The sequence below is a fragment of the Littorina saxatilis genome, linkage group LG12, assembly GCF_037325665.1.
Source record: "Littorina saxatilis isolate snail1 linkage group LG12, US_GU_Lsax_2.0, whole genome shotgun sequence".
NCBI lineage: Eukaryota > Metazoa > Mollusca > Gastropoda > Littorinimorpha > Littorinidae > Littorina > Littorina saxatilis.
The window spans coordinates 4,290,810-4,313,681 of record NC_090256.1 but is presented as its reverse complement, the minus strand read 5'-3'; the positions used below and the strand labels follow the sequence as shown (position 1 = coordinate 4,313,681).

General features: G+C 40.5%; 2 protein-coding genes across 2 annotated transcripts in view; both read left to right on the top strand.

Annotated features, from left to right (window-relative positions):
* Window positions 1-5,324: 5,324 nt before the first annotated feature.
* LOC138981099 (uncharacterized) lies at window positions 5,325-14,252 on the top strand. The gene is made up of 6 exons (XM_070353933.1): window positions 5,325-5,434; window positions 6,408-6,515; window positions 6,984-7,773; window positions 9,528-11,981; window positions 12,064-12,113; window positions 12,781-14,252. The coding sequence occupies exons 2-4, from the start codon at window positions 6,408-6,410 to the stop codon at window positions 9,716-9,718; spliced, it is 1,089 nt and encodes a 362-aa protein (XP_070210034.1). The 5' UTR covers window positions 5,325-5,434; the 3' UTR covers window positions 9,719-11,981; window positions 12,064-12,113; window positions 12,781-14,252.
* A 4,342-nt stretch (window positions 14,253-18,594) lies between these two features.
* The window catches only part of LOC138981098 (uncharacterized), a 10,421-nt gene continuing 6,143 nt past the window's right edge, over window positions 18,595-22,872 (top strand). The window contains exons 1-3 of the mRNA XM_070353932.1: window positions 18,595-18,865; window positions 20,760-21,761; window positions 22,576-22,825. Coding sequence (XP_070210033.1) covers window positions 20,868-21,761; window positions 22,576-22,825 — 1,144 coding nt within the window. The 5' untranslated portion in view covers window positions 18,595-18,865; window positions 20,760-20,867. The remainder of the gene's footprint in view (window positions 18,866-20,759; window positions 21,762-22,575; window positions 22,826-22,872) is intronic.

The following is a 22,872-nucleotide window of genomic DNA, read 5'->3' as shown; positions in this document are numbered from 1 at the left end:
AACTTTTTTTTTCTTCTTTTTTTCCGGACAGGTACAGGGGAAGGTCGCCAAATATTGTTGTCTTGCTGATAACTAGTTTGTGTTCTTCCGAATAAGTTACATTTTGTGGTTGGTAGTTGTTTTCTCCTCAGTAAATCGTCATGCCTAATAAGAGCGAATTTTCTTTGATTAGCATTTAGCAAAAATTGAATACAAAAAAGTCACATCTGGTCCATATAAGGACCCTGGCCGCCTAATATGGACATGTAGAGATGGTCTTAACGAATCATTGTAAAAAGCCCACCGTACTCCAGAATAACATGATACAACGTGTAAGCCTATATACGTCTCAGACCGTAATGTCAGATATGCATCATATTTATTTGTTTTGGTTCGATGAGAAGATTATATGACACACAATAAATCTAAAGAAACAAATAAAATTTTAAAAAATTTAAAATTAAAATATCAACTTTCACGTAAAGAAGACCGTCGGAGAGAAAAGTGAAAACTGCTACAGAGAGACAGAAAGAGACACTTAGACAGACACTGAGACAGACAGACAGACTGAAACAAACACTCACACACACACACACACACACACACACACACACACACACACACACACACACACACACACATACTTTGTGAGTGAGTGTGTTTTTTGTTGTTATGGGGGCCAGGAGGCCCCCATTTATACGGATAGTTTGGAGGTTGACCATGGGCAGCGCCATTTTGTTGTGAAATACGTCATCAGTTTGTGTACACAGGAAGTTGTGATATCCGTCACCCTATGGGAGGGGTGAAGGCAACATTGTTCATCAGTAGAAAGTTGTGAAATCCGTCACCCTATGGGAGGGGTGGAGGCAAAATTGGTCATCACTGAGTTTGTGTAACACAGGAAGTTGTGAAATACGTCACCCTATGGGAGGTGTGACGGCAAAATTGTTCAACAAAAACATCATAGGCCGAACTGTGCAGGGTTAACCGCAACAAACTCAAACCATTCATACTACTCAGCATTTGAGTGTTTTATATACCAACATTTTTATGTCTTATTTTCAGCACAGGTGTAGGAAAAATCATGAACCAAAATGTTATTTATTTTCTAATTTAACATTTGTTTTACAAATGTGACCATGGTCTTTGAAACATACAGTGACATTAAACATTGTTATGTTAAAAAAAAAAAAGAAAAAAAAAGCTTTTGTGCACAAATCAGAAAATACATTGTACATTTTACCTACAGACCAAACAAGAGATCCAAGCAAGTTGCACTGATCTAAAAGTTGTCAAAAACAGGCGCTTGCATTTGGATGTGTCCAATGATAGTAGGTTTGGTTGTGATCAATCAGAATAATGTAGGAATACAAATGTATGACAGTTTGGTATGATGACATGTAATTCACATATGCTGAAATATAAAATTATACATCATATGATATTAATATGGCTGTTGCCATGACCATGAACCCCAAGAAAGGTTTAATGTAAAATACCAAAATCAAGCACCTATTAATCTGGTCTACGGCGCGGGAAGATTGAGGCCTTCGTAAACGTTCAATGTTGGCCAATAATGATTTTAACAATGTTGTGTCGTTTTGTATTATGTTGTATTTTGTTGATCAATTGATAAATATGTCTTCCCAACATATTACAAATCAAACAGAAATAAAGTCTTAGAGAACTACAATAATTATTGTTGCCGTCAAAACCTTGCAAGGCCTCAACCGTTCTCACGAGATCAGTTACATTTTCTCTCTCTCTCTCTCTCTCTCTCTCTCTCTCTCTCTCTCTCTCTCTCTCTCTCTCTCTCTCTCTCTTTCTCTCTCTCTCTCTTTCTCTCTCTCTCTCTCTCTCTCTCTCTCTCTGTATGTATGTCTTTGTCTGTGTCTCCCTCTGAGTCTCTCCGCTTCTGTCTTTCTATGTCTGTCTCTGTCTATGTGTGTGTGTGTGTGTGTGTGTGTGACAGTGTGTGTGTGTGTGTGTCTCTCTCTCTCTCTCTCTCGCTTTCTCTCTCTCTCATCTGACTCTTGGCACACAGGTCAAAGCAGAGGTTAACTTGAGTGCACGTGTACCTGTTGGGCGCAAAGTAAGAATCCGGGGCAGAGTTGGAATAATCGGGATTTCCCGAAACCTCATTTGACTTTCAACAAAGCGCCGCATTTCCGGAAACGAGCTGCCTCGTTCTAGAAATGGCAACCCTTCGACTGGCAAAAAAAAAAAAAAATATATCATTTTCACAGGTCATGAATAAGGTATATGAAAAAGCAACGTCTTATACAGGGGAAGTCTTGAATTGGGGGTGTGGGGGTACACTGTGTAACAATTATCTCAGTGACACTCAGCGCATGCAGTTGCTGTCTCGATCTATTTTGAACACAATGATTGTTTTTTTCTCAGAGTAGAGTGTTAGTTTGTTACAACAGGCTGAAATCATCTTTAATTTGAATCAACATTTTGCAACAATCAATCACGTCAATATAGCGCACAGACTTGCACATTACGTTTCAAGAGCCTAGATTACCATGCAGTGACAAGAGCCTACTCAATAAAGGGACGTAATGCTGTCTCTGCAGCCCAGAGTCGAGAGACTGTGAGTTTAATATATAATCAGTTAAGACTGAGTAAACAAATATTACAATCGATAGTTACCAGTGAAACTGAAGTTATATCGGAACACTCTTGTTGTGTTTTTGTTGTTGTAAAAATTAATGTAAGATCTGAAACGTTAAAAATTACGTAAAATTGGTGCGTTTTGGTCGAGTGGGATGGGTCGTTGAACTGTGTTGTTACAACCCGCCGAAGTTATCAAAAGTGTTTTTGCTTTTTGTAATCGGAACACTCTTGTTGTGTTTTTGTTGTTGTAAAATGTAAGATCTGAAACGTTAAAAATTACGTAAAATTGGTGCGTTTTGGACGAGTGGGATGGGTCGTTGAACTGTGTTGTTACAACCCGCCGAAGTTATCAAAAGTGTTTTTGCTTTTTGTAATGGTAGTGACTATATCCACGGGTCCGTGCCTCTAGTCCCCCATGCTATATCCACGTCAGTGACGTCATTTCCGCGGAATCTCGGAATCGTTCGGAATCACTCGGCAGTCGAAGCCTCGCGTTGGCACTCGGGACTCTTGGCGCCATATTGTTGAGATGGAGGAGGAGGAAGAATCAATTTGTGTTGCAATTTGTTTTCATAAAATAACAGACCCTGTGTTGGGTCTTGTAACAATAAAGAGAAGTAACTGAATTCACAAACTCATTGCTGAACGACCGCTTGATCTTCTTAGATTTTAAGAGAGCAAAAAATGGTGAATTCAAAATCATGGGAGTACTGTGGACAGTTGTGACTTACGGAGTTCAGCCCCTCAGCACCAATCTAGCGAATAGGGAAGACCAATACATCATTCTTCATCTTCCGGTTGGTAGCTTTAGTCCACACGTTGACAACATTCACTTAAACATTTGAACAATCGACACATGCTTCACACTGCATCAAAAATCACCGCAAACTAGGAAAGTGCAAATCCCGAATAAACATGCAAGTTCAGTGTGAGGTTCGTATTAAGAGGGGGGGGGGGGGGGGGGGCTGCAATGTTGCAATGTCACCACAGAGAACGCTGTATACTGCTCATAAAGTCTAAACATGGAATTATGACATTGATATTTTACAGCTGACGTCCTAGTCATGTCTGTTAAGTGCCGAACCGAAAGCAGGAAAATATTGGGCAAGAGTAGCGTTATACAATGCATCTGCTTTTTCAAGACCAAGCATTGATCACATAGGCCATCATGCCTTGTATCATTTTACATTGCATTCTAAGAAAGAGCAGAATTCTCACTATGCGCGCGATACATTTCTAGAATCGCGTAGCGCAAAGTTGGAATTCCTACAATGGCGGCCATTGTTAGAATTCCAACAAAGCGCAGGTCATTTCCGGAAAAGCGCCGATGACGAGATGGGTCGCAACATACCTAGGAGGGGGGTGATTTCTTGAATTAGCTGAGGGCGGAAGGAAATCGCTCACCTTCCACGTCCAAAACGTAGTGATATTGACACGCCAGATTAGTGCGGCAGCGTATTGTGCTAAGCAGGAAAGCGCGCTTTTCTGCCGGTATTCTTGTTAACTTCGCAATTTCCGGGAAACATCCACTTTCACTTTGAGACTGTTCTGTTTACATTCGACACTATCAAAACCACTTTGCAATACTGAAATAATTTTTTCTGTGTTCGAAAGCTACAGCCAATCGTTATTATGTCCCCTTAGGTACAGTTTTATAACATTATTGGCACATGTTAACAATAGGAATTAATTAATGAACGCTACGAAAAGGGCAGCCTTTAACCTCCCTGTTGTCACTCAGCATTTTTTTTTAATTCTCATCCACACTTTCAGCACTTCCCCCACCCGCCCTCCCTATCTCAGATGTAATTTGTAAATGACGTTTTCAGCCTTCAATCCACTATTTAACATAGTAAGTCAAGCTTTTCAAACCAAATTAATAATTGCTTTGATGTTTTGCTGATGTTCAGTTTATTATTTTATTATTTAATAAAGATCTCATGGTTCAAAATTTCATATGTTTTTTCAAAAACGTGCGTGTGTTCCATTTCAAACTAACCTCACTGATGTGAACTCCATTATTACTGTCACATCTGTTTTACAAATTACACTCATAATCCAAACCAACGCGCAAACACACACACTGACACACACGGCCACAACTACACACATATGTACTCGTTACCATTAGCCAACGCTCGTCACAACACTGTCAGTCTCAAGTCTAAATAATAATAGTATAAATCATAACTAATTTTCTTCACACCATCATAGACAGTAATGTTGCTTCACATGTTCTTTGTACAATCGTTGGTTTTCACAATAGATATTGCATTACTGTAATTGTCTTCTTTTTCTTTAACAATATCTTTCCAAAAACAAAACTCAAACACCACAAAAGCTATTGCAACCTACTCCTATCTCTGGTCTCTCTTCCTGAGTACAATGGTACCTAAGACTTACATTCAAATGCTTACATTTCCATGCTACCCACATTGTCAAAATACCAATAATTATTCAAAACAAATGTTAACCGCTACTACCTAACTTCATTTCAGACCCACACACATTATTATACACACATTTCACATTTAAACCATTAATCGGCCCCCTGTCGATATTTATCGACTAAGTTCCTTGTTGTTGTTGTTGATTGAAACATCTGCTAATAACGGTCTTTGCGAATCCGGAAAGCGAGAGCGAGAGAGAGAGAGAGAGAGGGAGAGAGAGTTACAGTTACTTCCCCTGATCAACATGGGAAGATTACTCTCACTCCAATCGTGACTCGGTGTGTTTTTATTGACACCAACATGAGCTGACACACCTCGCTTCAAACCACTCATCCGTGTCAAATGTAAGAACGACAATTATATATCTCTATCCGCCTGTTTCAAAGGTACGCATAGATTCTCTTCGTAGATGTGTGCTAGTTTTGAAGATCCTTTGGTCTGTTGTGTGTGTGTGTGTGTGTGTGTGTGTGTCAAGTGTGGTAATTTTCTGGCCAAACCCGGAACTCGATCGACGGGAAAAGTTGAAATGAAAGTTGATATGAAAGCTAAAGTTCTACATACTTCCCCCTTTCTTCAGTGTAGCTGATAGAACATGTCTTCTTTCTTTTCCCCCTTCATCAAATTAAAAGAGATGTAAGGTTCAAGAACGTGAGAGTCAGTTACGCTGTCAGAGGTTTTTATGTGGGCGCTTGCTTTTATAGCTGATGGGGTCTATGTCGACCAAAAGCGTGGGATTCCCTGTAGGTGTACCTGTACAGGGATTTCCTGTATACAGGGAATCCCACAGGTTAGAGTTTTTCACTAAAACTTGCAAACCATACTCGAATTTCTAAGAATTATCACTAAAGATCGATAAACATCAAATTCTACCGATGTCGCTAAGCATCACGTGACTTTCAGCGATATCAGCGAAACACTACTGGAACTAATTAAACCCTGTGGGATTCCCTGTATATAGGAAATCCCCCTACAGGAACTCCACCTACAGGGAATCCCACTCTTTTGGTCGACATAGACCCCATCAGCTAAGCATGCCTGGAAGCTGTGTTTTTGTCATAGCAGTTAATTACACTATTATTCCCCTCCAATTCAATCTTCCTGTGACATGCAAAATTGTGTGGTTTGAGGCAATTAAGTAAATAATTATGTGGATGCGGCTGGGAAATCTGGATGCACACACACACACACACACACACACAAGTGCACACACACACACACACACACACACACACACGCACTATCAGTAACGGTACAAACACACACACACACACACACACAGTACAGCAATTTATTGGTAGCAAGGAGCCTTCTGTTATAAATTATGCCTTGAGTAATTCCTGCTTTAAATCGCTGTTTCAGATGGCTAGCCTAGCAGACCAGTTGAAAGCTGTCAAACTGAGTAAGTCTGATGAGCCGATGAAAGATTTTTCAAGTCCAAAGACTGCTGGGTTTATGCGGGATGAAGAGGTAAGATTTCTCATTTGAAAAAGCTTTTTCACGGATGATTTAACTTGGTGCTTTAATTTGACGCTAATTTATGCTGAAGGTGATTGTCCACTATCTTTTTGTGGTTTATACTTTTGTTGTTGTTGCTGGAATTTTTCAAGAATATATATATATGTGTGTGTGTTGTGTGTGTGTTTGTCTGTGTCTGTGTGTGCATGTCTGTGTGTGTGGAAGTGACAAATTAATTGTGAAGGATGTTAATTGTTAGGCAAATAAATGACGTCTGTTTGCTTGATAGATACTTTACACAAAATACAGGGATTATTGTAGGTGAACAATCTCTGATTCATCTTTGTAGAAAAAAAGCAGCCTGATATAAGAGTATGACATTTCTATACCTAAAGAAAACTATTTATTATCATATTTGCCCATAACAAGTTCATTTATTCCCATTTCCTGCTATAACAATGTGTGTGTTTTTTATTACAGATAACTCAATACCAAGAACATGTGCTGGAAGTAAACACAGAAAAATGGCTGCACATTCTCCAAGAAGAAACATTCCCCACAGAATATTGTCCCCTCCATCTAAACGAAGCTCAAATGGTTTTGTCAGTGTACGAACGCTTGTACAAAAACCTTGATGCTCCGTCTATAGCACGGCTAGACTGGCGAGAAAAGCTGAGCCATGCAGAAAGTGAGCTGGTACAGAAGATAGAGCAACGCCTTCAAAAAGTCATGGATAAATTCTTTAAAAAAGACTCGGATTTTGTGTTTGTGAAAACATCCAGCCGAAGTGCCAAAGACGCACCGATGGCACAGAGTCGTTTCAAGGACCTGTACCAAGATTTCCTGACACAGGAACCTGAAGACACAAGAAGCAGCGAAAATACCCAAATCACATGCCTGCTGAAAGCAGCATTTTATGGCATGAGAGTGCGGCAGGCGAGCGAGGTAATGGACATGACTATGCGAAGTGAAAGAATTTTCCAGGACATTTTGCTAGCTCTGCAGTTCAAGGACAAGTTCTGCGAGAACTTTGTTGTGCGCACCTTTGTCGACATTGATGTCGACATGGAGTTCCGTGGGTTTGTCTTCCATGGAAATCTAGTGGCCTTGTCACAGTACAACTACCTCATTTACTCTGAAAGACTCTGCAAGCTGAAAGATGCTCTGTCTGACAGGATTGAAGCATTCTACAAAAACAGCATCAGGCCAAAGCTACAAGCCAGCAAGTTTGAGGAGAACTTCATCATTGACTTTGCCATTGGAAGCAAAGGTAAGTCATTGATATTAAAGACACATTCTGATTCCTTTCACTCTGTTAATTCGGTTTAAACTGTTTTATTCTGGTAATTACAAAAAAAACAATGCCGCATGCAATCTTCTTCTTTGTTTTTTACATTTAGTCAAGTTTTGACTAAATGTTTTAACATAGAGGGGGAATCGAGACGAGGGTCGTGGTGTATGTGTGTGTGTGTGTGTGTGTGTGTGTGTGTGTGTGTGTGTGTGTGTGTGTCTGTCTGTGCGTGTGTGTGTGTGTGTAGAGCGATTCAGACTAAACTACTGGACCGATCTTTATGAAATTTTACATGAGAGTTCCTGGGAATGATATCTTCAGACGTTTTTTTCATTTTTTCGATAAATGTCTTTCATGACGTCATATCCGGCTTTTTGTAAAAGTTGAGGCGGCACTGTCACACCCTCATTTTTCAATCAAATTGATTGAAATTTTGGCCAAGCAATCTTCGACGAAGGCCGGACTTCGGTATTGCATTTCAGCTTGGTGGATTAAAAATTAATTAATGACTTTGGTCATTAAAAATCTGAAAATTGTTAAAAAACAATAAATTATAAAACGATCCAAATTTACGTTCATCTTATTCTTCATCATTTCCTGATTCCAAAAACATATAAATATGTTATATTTTGATTAACAACAAGCTCTGAAAATTAAAAATATAAAAATTATGATCAAAATTAAATTTTCGAAATCAATTTAAAAACACTTTCATCTTATTCCTTGTCGGTTCCTGATTCCAAAAACATATAGATATGATATGTTTGGATTATAAACACGCTCAGAAAGTTAAAACGAAGAGAGGTACAGAAAAGCGTGCTATCCTTCTCAGCGCAACTACTACTCCGCTCTTCTTGTCAATTTCACTGCCTTTGCCACAAGCGGTGGACTTACAATGCTACAAGTATACGGTCTTGCTGAAAAATTGCAGTGCGTTCAGTTTCATTCTGTGAGTTCGACAGCTTGACTAAATCAGTAAATGTTGTATTTTTGCCTTACGCGACTTGTTTCTTCTGCGTTCGTGAGCTGAAACTCCCACGCACACTCGTGTTTTTGCACGAGTGGAATTTTACGTGTATGACCGTTTTTACCCCGCCATTTAGGGTATTTTTGTGTTTCTATAACCCATCGAACTCTGACATGGATTACAGGATCTTTTCCATGCGCACTTGGTCTTGTGCTTGCGTGTACACACGAAGGGGGATAAGCCACTAGCATGTCTGCACATAAGTTGACCTGGTAGATCGGAAAAATCTCCACACTTAACCCACCAGGCGGTCGCGGCCGGGATTCGAACCCTCGACCTTCCGATTAAGAGGCCGACGTCTTACCACCCTGCCACAGCGCCCGTCTGCTGCATGCAATCAATTCAACAAATGGAGCACAGCAAGCTACGCTTATGAGGGTGCTCTTATAAATCAATATAATATTTGATTTGACAGACGAATATAACTTTTGTCGGGTAACGATAAGAGGATTACATTTGGTAAACGGGCAAAAGAAGTAGGAAGAGAACAACAAGCAACCTGAAATACACAAATAAATAAAAGCAACAAAATAAAAAGCAGCATGACATTAACAACAAACAAATTCACACTCGCACACTCTGTTGATGTAGCTCCATCTTTAAGACTCCCTGTCTTTGAAGCCCTTATTCCCAATATCTTTTTCAAGTTTTAAAAGAGGGGTTGCACTGTACACAATTTCTTATTGCATTTTTGTTGTGCCTGCAGATGACAAGGTGTGGGTGATAGAGATCAACCCTTTCCTGATCACCACAGACGCTGCGCTCTTCAGCTGGCAGCATGAGCGGCATTTGCTTGAAGGTCGACAGGGTCAAGGTCTCGAGTTCCGTGTGACCATGAGGCCTCGCCCAGGTGCCAAAACCATGCTGCCACACAGCATCAAGATGTTGTTGAGCTGATTGTTGTGTCACTTGTCTGTCTGTCTGTCTGTCTGTCTGTCTGTCTGTCTGTCTGTCTGTCTGTCTGTCTGTCTGTCTGTCAGTATGTTTGCTCCTGTCATGTTTCTGTCTGTAAGTATAAAATTAGTATATGTTTGCTTGGGAATGACATCAGAAACCCAATCATCTGAAGCCACTTGTAAAGGAGGAATGATTTTTATCTGGGTTGAGAGCAGTATTGTTAGTGGACTCGGATTGTAATAGGTCAGTTGAACCTTGATTAAAAATATGTTTGGTATTGGTCCAAATGTCCTGGCTACAAAAACAAACACAAAAATGATATTGGTATTAACCTCTTACATCCAAACTATCAGGGGTCAGAACAGTATGTCAGATCAAAACAGAGAATGCAACATCGTGAGGGCATCCCCATAAATTTCAGGAACAACTGCATTATTTCTCAGCTTTTTATTTATCCAAGTAGAACGTGTACACCTGTTTTATTTGTATTTTTACATGTTTTTTCTCTAACCCTGGGTACAACTACTATATATATATATATGTGCATTTTAGTTGTTGTCTTTGCCCTTTTTTGATGTTGTGTATTATATTGGCTCAATTTTACACTTACTGCATTTTTTATGAGTAAAACAACTGACATATATATATATTAATACATTACTTTATGATAATTATATGCTTTACAGCTTAAAGGTCCTTGTCTACATTTTTATACCGAAATCGCCATTTGACCATTAAAATGCAGAGTCTATTATCTACAAATATCAACAATACACCCCCTTTCGATCAGGAAAGACGAAGCCAGTGTAGCCGTTTGAAAATTCATTATAGTATTCCAGCGTAGTACTCATAGTAGGATATCCTTATTTGGAAAATGCCAAGCGCAAAACTCCTCTCAAATCCTTTGCATTTTGTGCGTTTAAAAAAAAGCGTGGACAGCGCTCCAGTGTCAAACAGTTGCTGCACTTGTTTGAGCGTGGCTATAAGCATAGTGACATGAATTTGATTGGTCAGTATTTTTAGGCAAAGCAAAATATTGGAAGCGTGAGTCATGCTACCCAAAAATAAAAAAATTTTTACATATATTTTTTTTTCTATAACTTTTTTCCCCATGGTTCATTCATCATCTGACATATTAACCTTTTAGCGAAATCTAACCATAAGATTATTGAAAAAAAGCTAAAATGTAGACGACCACCTTTAAAGGTCTCTCATATTTTTTATAACAGAAATGCATACATGTGTATTTATTTAATAATACATTCTGATCTGAATAAGCATGCAGTACATGTACTTAAAAGTGCAAATTATGCAAATAGAGACTACTACATGGCTTGCTGTGTCGTACCAGATTTACACCAGTTGTTTTTTTTAAATATTGAACTGCGAGCGAAAGCGAGCTGTTCACTATTTGAAAAAGCAACGAGTGTAAATCTGGTACGACACAGCAAGCCATGTAGTATTCTGTTTATCCTACATACTGTACTTACGTGTATTTTACTGAAAATGTCCTGCATTCGAGGCAGCTAAATTGAAGACGCTTGTTTTGGAACCTCGATCTCTTCTAAAGCCTCGTGCAATCTATTACGTCAAAGCATGGAAACGTCACTCTGAAAGTGTGGCGTGACGTGTTAGTTCTAAAGATTCATCGAGGGTAATTAGCGAGCGCAATTTGTGTTTCTATAATGACGTTTGTCTCTGTGACTTTGGCACCACACGCAGTGGAAAAACAGGTCCCTGCCAGACTTAATGCTTAACATGACCTCATCTACATGATATACACACATGTGATTTGAACGATTATTATCTCACGGGTGTCTCTCTCACGTATGTAGGATAAACCGGTATTTTACATTTGTTTGTGTAGATATATTGTCAAGTGTTCAGGGGTCCTGGTTTAATTTGACCGCATTCAACATATTTTGCCTTATCAACATTAACAGTTATCACTATATGTTATTACGCCTAAATTGTTCTTGTGACCTGTGTTTTGCATAACATGTTTATCTTAAACCTAGCAGGATCACTGATGTATTATATGTAGTGTTATGTAACGCTACAATATGATGTGCTGTTTTGTATTTTATTAGTTTGTGTTATGCTATATATCCCTTACAGAAAAAAAGGCCTTGTAGTGACCTATTGCCGCTAACTCACTGCAACCTCGCCACAATTAGTCTACGGCAAGGTTGCAGCGAGTGGGTTGTCGCGAGTTTGCAGCGAGTGGGTTGTCGCGTGTTTGCAGCGAGTGGGTTGTCGCGAGGTTGCAGCAAGTGGGTTGTCGCCATGCGCCAGTTTGCAGCGAGTGGGTTGTCGCAAGTTTGCAGCGAGTGGGTTGTCGCGAGGTTGCAGCGAGTGGGTTGTCGCGAGTTTGCAGCGAGTGGGTTGTCGCGAGGTTGCAGTGAGTGGCTTGTGGCGAGGTTGCAGCGAGTGGGTTGTGGCGAGGTTGCAGCGAGTGGGTTGTCACGAGGTTGCAGCGAGTGGGTTGTCGCGAGTTTGCAGCGAGTGAGTTGTCGCGAGTTTGCAGCGAGTGGGTTGTCGCGAGGTTGAAGCGAGTGAGTTGTCGCGAGTTTGCAGCGAGTGGGTTGTTGTGAGTTTGAAGCGAGTGAGTTGTCGCGAGTTTGCAGCGAGTGGGTTGTCGCGAGTTTGAAGCGTGTGAGTTGTCGCGAATTTGCAGCGAGTGGGTTGTGGCGAGGTTGCAGCGAGTAGGTTGTCGCAAGGTTGCAGCGAGTGGGTTGTCGCGAGGTTGCAGCGAGTGGGTTGTCGCGAGTTTGCAGCAAATGGGTTGTCGCGAGTTTGCAGCGAGTGGGTTGTCGCGAGTTTGCAGCGAGTGGGTTGTCGCGAGTTTGCAGCGAGTGGGTTGTCGCGAGTTTGCAGCGAGTGGGTTGTCGCCAGTTTGCAGCGAGTGGGTTGTCGCGAGTTTGAAGCGAGTGAGTTGTCGCGAGTTTGCAGCGAGTGAGTTGTTGCGAGGTTGCAGCAAGTGGGTTGTCGCGAGGTTGCAGCGAGTGGGTTGTCGCGAGGTTGCAGCGAGTGGCTTGTCGCGGCGAGTGGGTTGTCGCGAGGTTGCAGCAAGAAAAAAGTAATTTCCTGTAATATCATTGAGATCTCCTGTTCTAATACACTTATATATATATCTATTAATAATGAAAATAATAAGAATGACAGCTTATATAGCGTGAACCACAGTAATCTGTGCTCTCCGCGCTTTACATATTAACTATGAATAAAAACATACAATTTGAACATTAAATACAAATACATTGTAACAACATACATACATACATATAACAATTATGTATTAAGTATCATTATTATAATCATGGCCTAAGGCAATTGTTAAAATTTACCCAATTGACAGCTGGCCTGTTTTTCACATGCACTCTTATGCCTAATTTATCATGTAATAGTTTTTAATTTAAAAGCAAATGTGATGGTGGATGTGCGTGTGTGTGTGCGCGCGCTTTATATGATGATATAGTTTGCGGACATAATGGTTTTTTCCTGTAATTTTTGCACAATTACAAAAATAAATATGTATCTTCAGTATATGAAATTTGTACTTATCAGGGTTTTGCATTGATTGAAGTGACTGTTCACTTCATTGCATCAATTGTTTGTGGTGTGGTAGGTGTCGTATAAAACTGTTGATATATTTTTATATTAGTAATCAAATTGAGAATATTTGGGGATAGGCTTGAAGTGTGAAACTGTAGGAGGGGATATAGATAGATGCATGAGGAATAGGGAGGGAGAGAAAGAGCTCCGCCTCAGAGGGCCTCAAAATTATGGTAATATATACGCAGGCACATGACTGCACAGTATCTTGCAATGTCATGCAAAATGGACAAAATGTAGATGTTTTATTACTTAACAAAATGTAGATGTTTTATTACTTAACAAAATGTAGATGTTTTATTACTTAACAAAATGTAGATGTGTTATTACTTATCAAAATGTAGATGTTTTATTACTTATCAAAATGTAGATGTTTTATTACTTATCAAAATGTAGATGTTTTATTACTTATCAAAATGTAGATGTTTTATTACTTATCAAAATGTAGATGTTTTATTACTTATCAAAATGTAGATGTTTTATTACTTATCAAAATGTAGATGTTTTATTACTTAACAAAATGTAGATGTGTTATTACTTATCAAAATGTAGATGTTTTATTACTTAACAAAATTAATGTATTCATCAAACTGGTATAATAGGTTAACAGCCTCAAGTCTGTTTGTGAGAGTGCAAATTTGGAAAACATGTCAAGTTGAGCTGCTGTAAATAACTGCTGCAATCACATGAGGTCATTTACATTTAAAGTTGTTGGACAGTTTAAAATTATGATATCCTGTGTAATAAATGTTGCAAAATCTCTCGGACTATATGTCATACACTTTGACAATCTTACCAACATTGAGATGAAATAGGGAAATACTGATATCTTGAAGAAGTAATGTGAGCTGGTACATTTCTGTAACTGCATGTATATCATTTAGAGACAGCTATGCAATCATAAAATTCTTGTTCTGTTGTCTGTAGTTTTGTCACCTGTGTGTGTGTGTGTGTGTGTGTGTGTGTGTGTGTGTGTGTGTGTGTGTGTGTGTGTCATACTTCAGCCGCAACCTCACCCCTTCACACACACACACACACACACACACACACACACAGACACACCGATTACAAGGCCAAACAATAATGTTCAGTAGGTATAAGTGTCTTTTTTAAATATTATTTTAATGGAATTTTGTTTTACATTTTACACAGGCATGTGTTTTTTATTGGCTTTTTTTTTTCTTCTTTCTTTTCTATCTTCTTTTTCTTATATTTACAAATTTGATTTGATTGTTTTTTTATTGGCTGGAAATCGCCCAAACTGTGTCCCCTAGATGTCGGAGAAGACTCACTTTCCTTGGGGAGGGGGAGGGGAGGGGGGAGGGGGGCTTATAAATATGTCCTCTTTGTGTGCTCTTACTCCTACTCAGTCACTATAGCTCACACACGTCACTCTCGTCCGCAGAAACACGCCTTCAGCACATGTAAAGAAAGCCCAAAACAGCTCAAACAACATGCAAGTAAAATCTACTCGCTTAGAAGACTGAGCTGATCACTGTGTGAGAGTGTCTTCCGCTGTCTTGGTCACCATCGACAACTGGGTAAGCAAAATACACAAACATGGGAAAGGGAGATCACTTAAGCTGTTTTAAATACTCTTCTCTTCTGACACGGTTACTTCCCGTTGTTCATTGTAAATAATTGAATCTATGCCGGTATTGATCACCAATGCATCATGCGCGATGCATTACATTGGGTGGGGGTTGTTTTTATTTGCAGGTGCAACACACGTGCATGGGAAGCCTAAGGTTATCACTGATGGTACATTTACCAGAGACGGTTGGTGCCTTTGATATAACTTTTAAAAGTCGCCCAAATTGTTAACTCATTGTCTCCCAGGTACGGATATATCCGTACCCACTCATATGGCTCTATTTGACCAGGTACGGATATATCCGCACAGCTAGTCTCAGCAAAAAAACAACACTTGGTCAACATAGGTGGGGTACAAAGTGTTAATTAAACAAAAACTCTTCAGACGATTGTGAAAATGTCGGTACATACCTGGCTGCCCCACGAACATCTAGTTCTCCAGCAGCAACGAGACGTGACGGTCGAGCAAAGCAAAACCTTGTCCGGTATAGTCTGCTCGTGTCTATGACGTCATGCTTCTCCTCCTAGTATTACTAGTTATTTTGATTTCCTCGAGTCAATCTTGCATTTCTTTCATTTCGTCTGCAAAATAAAACTTACCTGCACTTTTCAAGCTCTCTGAAATATGTCACACAATAGCATGACTGATGTTTAAAATTAAAAGAGAATGCCCGGCCGTATATTTTGTATAATATGTCAGCATAACGCCCTTGAAGCATTGAATTAATGCATCTCACAAAGACATTTTCGACAATGGTCCAAATCAACTAATATAAGGTAAGAATGCTTCCATCGTGTTTTTGGCTGCCATTTTATGATACGCCCGATTAATCAGAGAGTTTGAGGGTTTAGCAGAGTTCACAGAAGAAAAGAACAATTAACGTTGACTTTTTCTCGGATGCGTATGAAGCTATATATAGAAGTGTGAGACTTCACACGCTAGAAGAAAATCGTGAACTTCTTATCAAATTTCATCGTCACGGAAGGGTGAAGCTCGAGTCAAAATTTAAAAAAAACCCTATTATTTTCTTGAATGTTTTCAAATTTTGATCTGAAAAAACTCACTCTGTCAGTGTACAATGATCTTCAGAAACGATATATACATCATTCTGGTTGACCTGCTTCAAATTACAGGTAACAGTAGTTGGGTGGAAAAAAGACAACAACAAAACGCTTAAGTTACTATCGCTGTGAGTGACGTGCCAGTTCAGTCTGCTGCGCCGGACTGGGTTTTGATAACTGAAGACCTGTTTTTCGTATTGTTCTTTTGCGTTCACATTTCCATAGCACCCACGCGCGTTGTTGCTTCTGTACCAAAATTGATCCCCAATTGCAATATTCATTTGTGTTGAACTTTGCAAAATGCTGAATTTTTGCAGCCATATTGAAAAGAGTTATTACAGTTTTAAAAAAAAAACCTGTTCTGCACAGTCCCAGTACGTCCAACAAACTCATCAAAACGCCATGACATTTTACAAACTCTTTGGCAATTGTGTTAACAATACTCATGTTAAATTTAAAAGCAATACAACAAGCCATTACAAAACTACGGGTGTTTTACCCACATAGCCCACAAACAATGACGCCAAAACAAGCCTTTTACGGCTTCTGACGAGGCTGACACCAGTCTTCTTCAAAATGGCAAAACAACACTGCTAGGCACAACAGCTGAACCAAATCAAAGTGTATGGGTCGAAAATAAGTTGTTCTTCCATTTGAGATTAAAACGGGGTCACTCTTGCTTACTTTGATTTTTTGTGCTTTTAAGTGTCTGAAAGTTTGCTCAGTTTTGCGAATTTGATTTCGGGGGGCGTCCTTGGTCTCCAGTCCACTGCATCAACACAAATTCATGATCATGAAAAATGCAACTCTTTATTTCATACGGTAGTGGAATGAATTACCGTCCTGGCAATATACTTGGTTTTAACATAACTGGCCGCATCACAAAGATCTACAGCTAAATGTATCAGCTTACTTTTGTATGACGGGTAGTGAAGTTTAAAGAAGGAAAGACTAAGCGGGGTAGTGGGATACTTTGTAACGTGTACCCGGTAATGCTGTTGAAGAAGATTGTCTCTCTCTCTCTCACACACACACACACACACACACACACACACACACACACACACACACACACACACACACACACACACACACACACACACACACACACACATCATATCTGGAAAGGGAAACATTTACAAGTACGCACATTCAGGTTTGGGAAGGGACATCACCAGTGCCCGTATTATTAAACCTATGGCTCTGAAATGACACGGTTATCTCCCATGGTATGTATGTTAAAAGTCTGAAAAGGTTACCCAAATTCAGCGTTTTTAATTGAATTGAAAGTCAAACACAGATTTCAACAGATTTCCTGTGTTTTGTGACATCATGATACGCCCCAAACTGAGCTGTGTAGCTCTTGGTGAGATGTGAGGTCGTTTTTGGTCGCGTGTATCCAATTCAGTATAATTATGGTTAATTTTAAAATGTGTATGATTAAACAATAGTCACAGGACATCATTAATACAGGAAGGACGGAAGTGAATACACATGTTTTGAAATATTTCTTGTGATCATTATACGCCCCAAACTGACTACACTGTGTAGCTCCGAATGTGAGGTCCCTCAGTTTTGATCGTGAGTATCATCTCATTCAGTATGTGCTATCTTTTAAAATGTGTGTTAAAACAATTGTCACGAGATAGTATTAATGCAGGACAGAAGTAAATACTCGCGTTTGCTTGCATTTTGCTTCACACACAAAACAGTTCGCTGTGCAAAGCTACCCCAAGTCATGAGAACAAACACAAACTTCCCCCTGTTTTCAGTTCAGTGTCATTGGAGAGATTCGATCCCCTGTGCTGCCAGCTGCTTCCGGCACTTAGAACAATATGCCTGAACAGAATGTTCTATATTGCATCGCCCCTTTTTTTCTACATCATCAGTTTAGCGTTCCCTGCCCCAACCTCCCGTTAAACCCCACCCGGCCCATCAAACCTACCAATCCGGTGACAGGTCACTCACGTAAACATCAACCCGGGGGAAAAACACCACACGAGCAACGGAAATGAATATCGAAATGCCGTCATCAATAAAGCAAATAATTGTCACATTGTCAGTAGAGAAGCGTGCAGTTACAGTATTCGTCGCGATATAACCTTCGTGGTTGAAAACGACGTTAAACACCAAATAAAGAAAGAAAAGTTACAGTATCTCATCATATAGTTCTCTGAGCAGGTTCGAAAGCCTCTTGCAGTTACTCTGTTAAAGTAGTTATAAGAAAATTGCATTTATGAGTATTGTGCTTGATAACCCAAAAGATTCAAAGCCGTCCCAAGCAGAGGGAATTGTAACTTAAATGCATCGATATATGATGAAAATTGTTTGCAGTTTTGAACATATTTGACATTTTACACAGCATGCTCTCAACAGTCAATGTAGCTGTTCCACTCGGCGGCTAACGCGAATTCGTAGAACAATGTCGGTCTCAGTCTGTGTGAAATGTCTTTTTTTTCTCTCAAAAATGCAAATATTGTATAAAATAAAGTGCCTGTGTGCCTGTGAGTCAGCGCATTCCTTTCATTGAACCGCGAGATTAATGGTACAACCTCGGCAAAACAGAAAGTAGGAAGACGGCGCGCGTTTAGCGGGAGTTTCCACTCATGATGCAGTGTAGGCTATGTATGTCAGCCAACGTTTCTTCTTGAATGGGTCGCATTCAACGAAATGACACACCCACAGCGGCAAATGTATATCAGTTCCCGAAGAACAAGTGGACACACATAATTGCGGATGCAAGCGTATCCAGTGGTTGCCGACCAACTACCGCAGAACATACAATCGGTACGGCAGCTGAAACAGAAAAGCTTGTAACGGTAGCCTAACGTTCGTGTTCTACTGTTACGCTTCTGAGTGCTTGCGGCGTGCTCAACCGTAAGTAGACACATTTCCTTTTGCACTTGAGGCTCTTGTCATTGCCGGAATTGCCGCTTCCGTAGTATTTGCCGTCATTCAAGTCAGTTTGCACTGTCTCAGGCCGATTCTATCAACAGATTAGTTAGTGCTACACTTGTAGGACTTCATTATGGGCTAAACGAGGCGGCCACATAGCTACACATAATTTGCTCGTGTCCAAGATTGTACTCATGTTCCGGGGGAGCGGTGTGGATCAATCCATAAATGACAGCGCGTTTCGCCCTGCTGTCCGGACTGACGATCTAACAGTGAACGACAAGAAGAAGAATCCATAAATTATTTGCTCGTCTAAGATTGTGCTCATGTTCCGGGGGAGCGTTTAGCGCAACCTGGTGGATCAATCCATAAATGACAGCGCGTCACAGTTTCGCCCTGCAGTCCGGACTAGTGACGATCTGACAGTGAACGACAAGAAGAAGAATCCATAAATGAGCAAAATATGGTCGGTTGGTTGGGTGTTTTTACATTTAGTCAAAACTAAATGTTTTAACATAGAGGGGGGAATCGAGACGAGGGTCGTGGTGTATGTGTGTGTGTCTGTCTGTCTGTCTGTCTGTGTGTGTGTGTAGAGCGATTCAGACTAAGGCTACTGGACCGATCTTTATGAAATTTGACATGAGAGTTCCTGGGTATGATATCCTCAGACGTTTTTTTCATTTTTTTGATAAATGTCTTTGATGACGTCATATCCGGCTTTTTGTGAAAGTTGAGGCGGCACTGTCACGCTCTCATTTTTCAACCAAATTGGTTGAAAGTTTGGTCAAGTAATCTCCGACGAAGCCCGGACTTCGGTATTGCATTTCAGCTTGGTGGCTTAAAAATTAATTAATGACTTTGGTCATTAAAAATCTGAAAATTGTAAAAAAAAAATATATATATAAAACGATCCAAATTTACGTTCATCTTATTCTCCATCATTTTCTGATTCCAAAAACATATAAATATGTTATATTTGGATTAAAAACAAGCTCTGAAAATTAAAAATATAAAAATTATGATCAAAATTAAATTTTCGAAATCAATTTAAAAACACTTTCATCTTATTCCTTGTCGGTTCCTGATTCCAAAAACATATAGATATGATATGTTTGGATTGAAAACACGCTCAGAAAGTTAAAACGAAGACAGGTACAGAAAAGCGTGCTATCCTTTTCAGCGTAACTACTACCCCGCTCTTCTTGTCAATTTCACTGCCTTTACCATGAGCGGTGGACTGACGATGCTACGAGTATACGGTCTTGCTGCGTTGCATTGCGTTCAGTTTAATTCTGTGAGTTCAACAGCTACTTGACTAAATGTTGTATTTTCGCCTTACGCGACTTGTTTTTCTTCAAGTTACGGTTTCTTTTGAAAGATTTAAGGCTGCAGCAATTAAGAGGCAAGGGTATGTTCAGTTTCAAGCGTCATTTTTTGTCCACCTACCCACACTGAATCCACTGGCCTCCCACTAGAAGGCAAACACACACACAAACAGATTCGTGTTTCTGACAATTATTGCTGATGGTAGGGGCCTACTACCCGTGCCCGTGTTTCATTTTAATCTAGCTACGTCAGCTATTTTGTAAACGTTTTGGTTTGTCCTGTGAACTTAGTGTGGTATGTCGTAGTCTGCATGTGCGTGCGAATGTGCATGCATTAATTGATAGTGTGTGTGTGTGTGTGTGTGTGTGTGTGTGTGTGTGTGTGTGTGTGTGTGTGTGTGTGTGTGTGCATGTGTGTGTGTGTGTGTGTGTATGTTTGTCACTCGGTCAGTCTGTCTCTCTCTATCTGTGTGTTCGTCTGATTGCCCTTGCGTCTAGGTTTCTGTTCGCGTAAGGTCTACTTTAGGCAACGTTTGATTTTCGTTTTGCAGAAATTGATCGGACCATGCACTTCTCGAACGTGTCCCTAAACCGCGGCGTCTGCATTTAGCAAAGCAGTCTTTTAGTATTTTGAAGTCAGTATTTATTGTGCCTTCCACATGTCTGGAAAAGAAGAAACGTGCCCAACGTGTGGCAAACAATTCAAACAACTGTCACGCCACAAGTGTAAAGAACAGGGAGCAACGCAGTTGTCAGACAAAGACAGTGAAGGCCAGATATGCCCAACGTGTGGCAAACAATTCAAACAGCTATCACGCCACAAGTGTAAAGAACAGGGAGCAACGCAGTTGTCAGATACCATAAACTCGGACTTTGGCTTCTCGAAGACAGGCTGTAAAGCTCCAGAAGAAGGAGAAGAAGAATGTCCCTATTGCGGCAGAACGTTCAAACAACTATGGCGTCACAAATGCAAAAAACAAGAAGCTTCGTCACACTCGTCACCCGCTGCTCACGAAGATTCACACTTGGATCAAGTATGTCATACTTGCGGACGAACTTTCAAGCAGATTTCACGACACAAGTGCAAAGGATACGCTGCTGGTCCACTGCAGCAAGTTGATTCAGCCGGACATTCTGGCGCTAGGCCGAAGGTAAAGACGGAGCCAGGCTGCTTCACACCCGGCGCTGAAGCTGTGACCGAAACAACTCGGCCTTTGGGAACTTTTGCTCCAGGTACTCGCCTGCAAGAAAACGGCCGTGGGGATCCAGAGTTTCCCCAGAATGGTCGTGGGTACTGCACTGTCATCGACACTGCATCCCTGGAGGAAGAGGCAGATTGTGTCATGAGTAAGCTTGGCCTTGAAGCGTTGCCTAAACCAAACTTCGAAGCTAGCAGTTTCTTCAAGGCTGAGGTCAGACTGAAGGAAGATGAAAAGAAAGGTGTTGCGCTTGCTTTCCGCCCTTTCCGTGAGCGCATCGTCTCAGATCTCACAGAGTCGACGAAGTGGCGGTGGCAGTGCTTCAACTCGGGTTCCAGCTACGACGGAACGAAGGTAGCATTCGTGCTCTCTGTCTCTCTGCCTCTCTGTCTATATTTGTCCTTCTATGATATCTGTCTCTCTCTGTCTTAGTAGTCTCGGGACGATGTGAGCTGGTTTCAGTAAACATGCGCAATTAGGAGCTAGTTTAAAGTAATCGATTTTCTTTAATTTTGACCACATTTTAGAGTAAACATAAAATGAGCGTAATGTAATCAGTTTTGAATCTAATCTTTTTGTTGAAAAATTTAAATCAGTGTTTGAGCTTCATAGCTGATATGCAATTCAATATAGTTCGAACTGAGTCTGTTAGTCAGAGTTATTAAGAACAAGAAATTCCTCCGAGGTAGGAAAAACACCCCCGTCAAAGGGAAATAACCTTCTCAGTTGGTGGCAGTGACTGAGTGAGAATGGTTATTTCCCTTTGACCATTAAGATGTCCCTCTATAAGTCCTTGTATAATTTTAATCCACCAATAACTCCCTAACCGTGTGTTTGACTGGTCCCAATTTTTGTAAGGACCGTCTCAGGAATGTATAGAACCTGTTCACCAAGTTTGGTGACGATCGGTCCGTTCATTCTTGAGATCTATATGCGAACACAAACACACAAACAAACAAACAAACAAACAAACAAACAAACACATCGACCGAAACCTATACACACCCCTATACCGGGGGTGTTATAAGTACAGGCCACTTCTGTCCTTGTTTTGTCCAACAAAATGCACTTCTCTGTTCCTGGCATACATTGGCCAGTACTTTTGAAATAAATTCCCCTTCCAATCGGCTGGTCTTTGTAAATGAGCATTTTTCTCCGTGCGGCTTAGGTAACGCGGGCTGACGAAGTGGACTGCATGTTTCACCCTGATCTGCCTGCTGATTGGCTGCAAGTGGTATACACAGGAGCACCACCCGGGTTCTGCTTTGTCAAGCTGAAGAGTTCGTCTTCTTTGTCATCTCTGGAGTCAGAGGAACTTCGGGAGCTCTGCATCAAGGGTTGTGTCAGTTCTACCAAGTTCCGGGAGAAGGTGTTCAAGCTCTTCGAGAACATTGTCAGTGGAGAAAGACGCGCTAAAAGTAAGGCTATGTTCTATATATATATCTTTATATATATTAAGTAATAT

Bases quoted from the DNA above. Each gene is read 5' to 3' on its own strand.
- LOC138981099 (XM_070353933.1), top strand. From the start codon at position 6,408: ATGGCTAGCCTAGCAGACCAGTTGAAAGCTGTCAAACTGAGTAAGTCT. The intron at 6,516-6,983 runs GTAAGATTTCTC...TTTTTATTACAG, and splicing joins GGTTTATGCGGGATGAAGAG to ATAACTCAATACCAAGAACA. The intron at 7,774-9,527 runs GTAAGTCATTGA...TTGTGCCTGCAG, and splicing joins CTTTGCCATTGGAAGCAAAG to ATGACAAGGTGTGGGTGATA.